At 37.2% G+C, this 7,584-nt stretch overlaps 1 protein-coding gene across 1 annotated transcript; it reads right to left on the bottom strand.

The window, feature by feature from the left end:
* Window positions 1–2,260: 2,260 nt before the first annotated feature.
* On the bottom strand, window positions 2,261–6,078 carry LOC115229061 (potassium voltage-gated channel protein Shaker-like). Its single transcript, XM_029799486.1, has 2 exons — window positions 4,935–6,078; window positions 2,261–2,373 (listed from the first exon to the last, which is right to left on the bottom strand). Exons 1-2 carry the CDS (start codon window positions 6,076–6,078, stop codon window positions 2,261–2,263), a joined length of 1,257 nt encoding a protein of 418 aa, XP_029655346.1.
* Window positions 6,079–7,584: the final 1,506 nt, after the last annotated feature.

The raw sequence follows: 7,584 nt of genomic DNA on the forward strand, positions 1-7,584 counted from the left end.
ATGGATAATTTATCCATTTAAAATGGTTTGATGAAAACCAACCAATAACTACAAGTTAATTAATTAAAAGCTTCAAGTGCGGGAAGCCGACGCGATCGAGAAAGAATTAGAGCGAGAAAGAATTACATTACGTGCCCTCTGAGTTATCATCGGCGGTCGTAAAGTGGCACTCGCTAGGACTGGAAATCCCAGAGGATCAGCATAAGCAATTTGTTTGGGACGAAGTCCGCCTACAATCCCGAATCCAATCTTTACGTACATCTTTCGACCAACACCGCTTGGCCTGCTTTGAGACGGCATGTCGCCCTCACAGCGGAGCCTGGCTAAATGCCACTCCACTGCCGAGCATTGGGAACCTTCTGGACTGCGAGTCCGTACGCACTGGAATCTGTTTACGTCTCGGTCTTCGCCTATGCGAGCCACATGTCTGCCGCTGTGGCGCGAAAATCTGTCGCTTTGGATTGCACGCTCTATCGTGCAGACGCAGTGCTGGCCGCATCCCGCGTCACGCCGCTCTTAACGACCTTATCAGGAGAGCCCTGGAAGTCGCCGGAATCCCCTCCCTGCTTGAACCCACTGGGATCGATCGGGGGGACGGAAAAAGGCCTGACGGGATAACTGTGTTTCCTTTCAACAGGGGGAAGCCTCTCACCTGGGATGCCACGTGTGTGGACTCTTTCTCGCCTCAGAACCTGCTGATGTCGGCCTCCGCTCCTGGATCTATTGTCACAACCGCGGAATGCAAAAAGATGCGGAAGTACTCCTCACTTACGGAGAAGTTCCAATTCCTTCCATTCGCGGTTGAGACTTCCGGTTCCTTGGGCAGTAAGGCAATCAGCTTCGTTCAGGAGATCGGATCCCGCATGTCTGCCATCACAGGCGACGCCCGCGAATCGAGATGGTTTTTCGAGCGGATATCCCTTGCGATAGTACGCTCTAATTCTTTCTTGATCGCGTCGGCTTCCCGCACTTGAAGCTTTTAATTAATTAACTTGTAGTTATTGGTTGGTTTTCATCATCCATTTAAAATGAACTAGGACATACATCCAGTGGGTTGTGCTGTAGAGAACGCTGGAGAGTATGCTCACTAAACACAGACACGGAGTGAAAGTTGACAACGAAAAGTAGGCTTCTGCCGTCAATCAACTTGCGAGCTGGAATATCGCGAGGAAACTCAGCTGACAAAAACCTTGACGCAGAAATGAAAAATGAAAGCAAGTTTGTGGCAAAACTCTTCGTCCAAGCGAGAAAGAGAAATCACTGATGATCTGGATTCTCATTAAACTGTTTCCCCGGATGATGGCAATCGAGAACCGTTGCATTAGCCAGTTCGCCTCCCGAGGATCATGGGTGCGCATTGAGATTTTGGCTCCGAGCTTGCGAAGAAACTTTTCTGTTTTTGGACCGAGAGCACCCGACGTCTCCGCCGCGATCGGCACCACGGAAAACTTCTCCGAGAGGGCAGAATATTTTAAAAGCTTTAAATCTTCAGCCTGAAGTAGGTTTTCTGGTGTCAAGATCAAGAGGATTTTTCCCCATTATTTTGCGTTTTAAAGGATCGGAACAGCGATTGAATTTATTTCACGGACGTTTTTTATTTTAAGGAGTAATGGTTAGATTGTGATTTACGTGTATTATTTGTTTACTATAACATTAACTTTTTTTAACATTTGTATGTAAAGCAAATAAATGGCATTCAATTCCTCTAGGATCACATGATTTTTATTTTTTAGGTAGGCAATCTTTACCTTTGTAGGTTTTCCAAATACGAGAGTAACTACCTTTACCCGAATCTTTGTTTGATTAACATAATTCTCGGATCTAACTGAAAAATTAATCAAAATGATTATTTTACTAAAAAAAACTATTTGGTAGTATTTTCATTAATTCTACTAAATCAGGATTATTGCTCAAAAAGAGAATAAAGAAATGAGCGAGCTCGCTTGGTCAAATCAGCGTCCCCAACCGTCCGCACCTTCGAGAAAAGAAAATTGCCATCCGCTCTCTTGTCGACAATATCCCTCAATGTGGAAGAACTCATCACAAGATGACAACGCGGACCACTCAACTTCAACTTCTCAGAATCCAAATGAAACTGAGGATTGTCCGACCGAAAGTCAATAGTCCACGTAACATTCACATCTTTGATCACTTACCCTCACAAACCATCGAATTTAATCGAAAACCGTCCCTTCACTGAAGAAACCCCCTTGGCTGTGACCAATCCGTTCACTTGGTGGAGGAGAGCCTTCACGGAACTCTACATTTGACCTCCCCAAACACCAACTGTCTTTGCGATCTGTCCTCTGGCACGTACAGTCGCCTCAGCACTTCCCGTGAACAGATTAGGCATCAGCGGTGTCGACGTGTCGTCTACAAATATGGAAAAAGGAAACCTCTAAGGGTATAGTACTCCAACTTTGAGCTATCGTCTAACACCAAGTCCTCGGCCAAACAGAAATTTCCTGTGAAGTCACGGGGGTCCTTGAGAACGATTTTGACGAGGGCATCGGCCATCAAGTCGGGGGAGCAAGCATGTGTGATAAAATGCTTCCCAAAAATATGCTCAGTCGTGTTAGTGTCTATGACTGAGGACTTTTCGAGGAGGGCAAACCATATTTCGACCAAAGGGAATTGACTGCCACTCCCTTCTCCCTAAACAACCCCGACAGACCACTCGTGAGGAGTGACTGGCCATACTTAGTCAAAGCAAAGACTGAAAATGTCAGCACTGATTTACGTGAGTTTCCTCCGAACCACTTCGGGTCAGTGTCCATAGGCGGGGATATGTTGACTACGTGGGCTCCTTTTCCATTTCTTTCCAAGTATTTGATTGTCTCCCTTATACTACGGGGAGTCAGTAAACAGAATACCAGTTGTATGGTCCGAGCATGTTGATGTTGTACATTAAATTAAAACTGGTCAAATCTAGGTCGGAGAGTGCTCGCAGTTTGGTGGATGCGCAGGAATTGACGAGGATGTCGAGCGAGTCAAACTTTTTAAGTGCAGTGGCCAAGGCGTCCTGGATTAGCTGAGGACGACGCACGTCGAGGAAACAGGCGATGGCTCTCTCGGCTCCGCAGAAGTGGTTGACTAGAATTTTTAGTTGGATCAAACTTTCTTGGGCAACTGAGAATATTGTTCCTTCGAGGAATCGGTGGGGACTTATTGTCTTGCCTGTGATGATTACGTTGGCCCCATTTTGGGCTAATTTGAGTGCGATTGCCTTGCCAATTCCACGAGTAGAGCCTGTGATGAGTGCTGTCTTGCCCGAAAGACTCATCACCACTCAATAGTTTTATTAATAATTAAAATAAAGATAAAAGAGACTAAAATATTAAACATAATAATATTTCGGATTCGGTTAACTCATACTTAATTTGCCTATTAGCATGCGGAAATAGAGGGGAGAGCCTCTAAGAGTGTAGAACCTCTAAGTGTTAAACCTCAAGGCGGTTTCTTCAATGAAGGAGTCGGTTTGCGATTATTTACATTGATTAATTCCGCATACATGTCCCTTTTTACTCCTTTCCGTCTCGCATGAAAGTAGTTAATTTCCTAATTGTTTGTTAAATCTAAGTTTCTGCAACTTTTTGATGCTGAAACCGGGTTTTTGACATCAAAGATAAAGCAACAGAAAAACTTCATCACAGGTTTAATATTTTTAGTTTCTTAGGTATTCATGGATGCTGCTTTTTTGTGTTAATTAAACTAATAAAATTTGTTTTAATTCATAAAAGTGGTTATAGGTACCATGCGTATTTAAATAATTTAATGAATATTTTAAATGTTGCAACCTAGTGAGTGATTCCAGTTTTTAAATGCTTGAATTTGCATCCAATCCATCTGTTATTTATGATCCATATATTTTATTAGAGTATAATTTGCGAGAAAAAAAATAATCAAAAAAATTAATTATTTGTGCGTAAGGCCATTATGGCATCTAGAAGTTCGTCAAATGCGTTGTTCAACTTGCTTACTTGTCTTCTCCAGAGAAATTCGAAAAAAAATTGTTTTAATTGTTTCTACCAGCAAAGTATGTTTCCATAAAGTAACGCGCGGCACCTCTCTGTACTTTATCGCGCTTTTTTGCACTTCCCACATCCTCTTCACAGTCTGAGTATGTGCGTGTGTCGTGGGATTGATAAAATTTCTTTAAAATTGAGAACCCTTCGGATTCGTTAACAAAAATCTGGAATTTAGAGGATTCGAGAAATTTTCTTAGAGAAAATGGCAGATTGGTCTGCCAAAAACGGCCTGCCGCCCTGTGCGATCTTGTGTGGGCTCGTGGGAAGACCACCGAGCGAGGATGAGGTCCCTGGTTGAGTGCATCGGGATCACGTGACATTTGTTCGGTTTTTAGCGTGGTCTTGGTGATTTAATAAATAAATTGGAGAATTTATTAGATATAATTGACAGATTCGAAAAAATGGCAGATTCGAGAGACTTTATTTTATTTTTAAGAGACATCTGCATTGATCGGCCAGATTAGTAATATGTCTTGTTTTCTAAAATAGATTCTGTGGCATGGATGAGAAGGTTTTGTATTTCGTGGAGGAATTGAAGTCCTCTCATCACCAAACGGTCTTCGAGCGGAAGGATACAGGATTGCCAATGAGGATGGGAGTGTGGGCTAAGCAGCCAATTATTGTGTGAAGGCGTGAGTTATTAATTCTTCGGAGTTTTTGGAGATTTGATAAAGACAGGTTCCATAACCATGCCGAACTCCGTAGTTCATTGATGTTCCGACAAATTGTCTGTAGACCAGAACGAGAAAATTAATAAGTTAATAGAAAAATGATTTTAGTAATTCAACACCATTTTTATAAAAAACTGGATTTTTTTAAATAAAAGTCACTTTAAATTTAGTAAAAAAATAATTAAAAATTCCGATTTATTTGCATTTTAACTGTTTTTGTTTATTTTATTAAAACGTAAAGTTTCATGTGAAATTTCTGATGGCATTTTAAATTTTTTCTTATATAAAAATGTAAATTTTGAAACTATCACTGGAATTGGGAATGATATGATTAATATTCCAGAAAGAGAGCAGAAACCTGCCACAATTTTTCCATAAACTCCCAATGGTCGCTTATCTCCATATCCAACAGTTGTCATTGTAATAATAGCCCACCAAAATGCATCCGGAATGCTTAAAAAGTTACTATTGACATTGGTTAATTCTGCGTAATAAATTAACGACGAATAAAAGAGAATTGTGATCATAAAATAAACCAGCATTAGCGTCAAACAATCAAGTGAATAAAAAATAGCTTTTCCCAGTATTTCTAGACCAGTTAAATTATTTGATAACTTAAATATTCGAATTATTTGGATTATTAAACAAATCTGGTTAATTGTGTACAATATACTGTGTTTGATTAATCCATGAGCATATATAACTTCAAATATAGTTTGTATGTATAACGGTGAAATGCTTAAAATGTCAACTATAAATTTTCCAGAAAAACATTCTGAAATAATTTTATAAATCAAAAATAAGCGAATGATCATTTCAATTGTAAAATATGTTGTAAACAGAACTTCAATTGCAAAAATATAATTAATTTTGGAAAGACTTTCTATCCTTATATCATTGTGTGGATAAGTGCGCAAACATAAATTTGCAATGGAAAGCAAAATTAAAAGATTTGAAAATATTTGAATAATCTTTCCACTCATAGATAAATCAGGAAACTTTAAAGTTATCCATATAAATCTCAAAAAAAAATTTTCTGGGATATTTATTTCTTTCGGAACGTAATATGGACCAATTCCTTCGTCAGCATACATATTTTCGATCGACCGACGATCAATTTCAAAAAATTCTACTTCTCTTGTAAATATGTCTATATCGACGTTTCCTGGTTTTTTTAGGTTTCCCTCATTTTGGTAATAATTTATAATTCCTTCAAAACTGTCTCGATGTCGGTCAAAAAAATATTCGTTTCTAGTCTTATCAAAATATTCATTTAATTTCAAAGGATTTCCCAATAATGTTTTTGGAAATTTTTTAAAGTAACATTTGTCAAGTTCGAATTTTCGTCCACTGATATTAATAGAGATTATATCTAGCATTCTTTATTATATTTAATAAAAGCTAACAATTTATAGCTTTTATTATTTGATTGATGCTTCATATGTATTAGCGTCAAAACGCTATAGTAACTGTCAATCAATAATTAATAACCCTAAAGTCAACATATTTACCAAGGAGATAGATAATACTCAATTGGTTTCCAGATATTGATTTCAAAAACTGGATATGCCTTAATGAGTAAAAAATTAAACTTTATTAAAACAAAACAAAATTTAATTAAGGTTACACCATTTAATTGAAATTTTTCATTCCTTATTGTTGGAAATTTTTCTCCTCATTTAGGGGAAGAATTTGCTACTAGCTCCTCATTCTCTATCTTTCTGTCAGATATAGTTGTTATATGTACCATAGCTTTAATTTAATTGAAATGCCCCGAAAGCATGGCAGTTCCAAAATTGCTCAGAAGTGTATTCATCACCAGATACTCTCATCCCATGCTTGTGTTCAATCAACATACTTTCAAGAGTCTTTTTCAGTATACAAGATTGAATATAAGTTCTTGTTGCTTTTCAATGGTAATTTTTAAAGTATCTCGAGATATTTCCATTCTATGGCAAAACAACCGGAATAGTTTTTACCTTTGCTTCAAAGAGTATCGAAATTTTATTTCCCAGTAGATCATATTTATGAAATTTTTTGATTTCGACTTGTTTGAGACGATCTTATGATGTAATGCCCGCTTTGATTAAAGTTATTTCCTTCATTATTTTGTGGTAAACAAAAATATAAGGTTTATTGTAAAAGACATTTAAAAATAGCTTGAATATAGTTTTAAAATAAGCTAAAAATATATTTACTCGGGTTTTTGATAAATTTTTAAAATGTTTTGGAACTGAATATTTGGAAGTGACTTAACTAAATAAGAAATCCAATTAGCAAATATTGAGTCGATATAAAAAATATGATTCTAATTGGCCAATTCTTCTTTGTAATTTATGAAGCTTTTCGTTGCATATTTCTGTGAGATGGCGATTCTATTTTAACTAAGACAGCGGTTCTCAACCGTGGTCCCTAGGAATTTTGAAAAAATAAAAATATATTAAAGTTAAAAATAATTGTGTAATTAAGTATAAATCAAAAACATTGATATTAACCTGATTTTATCAGCGTGGTTTATCATTCTAATGCAGCGGTTCTCAACCGTGGTCCCCAGAAAATTTTTAGTGGTCCCCAGGAATTTTCGAAAAATAAAAATATATTAAAGTTAAAACTAATTGTACAATTAAGTATAAATCAAAAACATTGAAATTAATCTGATTTGATTAGCGTGGTTTATCATTCTAGTTATGGTTAACAAGAATCGTCGTCTTTGGTCGGATCACGTACAATTTGGATTCACTAAATTCATTGCCCCAAACTCAATTTTCAGCAGAGCTTGATTGAACTTCAATGTAATCAGTCTGCTCAGATTATTTTCAAATGTACTTCATTATTAGATTTTTGGTATTCTCATTAATAATTACTTTTTATTGTTAGGTGTCAGA

The sequence above is a fragment of the Octopus sinensis genome, unplaced genomic scaffold (genome assembly GCF_006345805.1).
Source record: "Octopus sinensis unplaced genomic scaffold, ASM634580v1 Contig11667, whole genome shotgun sequence".
Taxonomy (NCBI): Eukaryota; Metazoa; Mollusca; class Cephalopoda; order Octopoda; family Octopodidae; genus Octopus; species Octopus sinensis.

Bases quoted from the DNA above. Each gene is read 5' to 3' on its own strand.
- LOC115229061 (XM_029799486.1), bottom strand. From the start codon at position 6,078: ATGCTAGATATAATCTCTATTAATATCAGTGGACGAAAATTCGAACTT. The intron at 2,374-4,934 runs GTTTTAATAAAA...CCATATTTGTAG, and splicing joins AATTTCACATGAAACTTTAC to ACGACACGTCGACACCGCTG.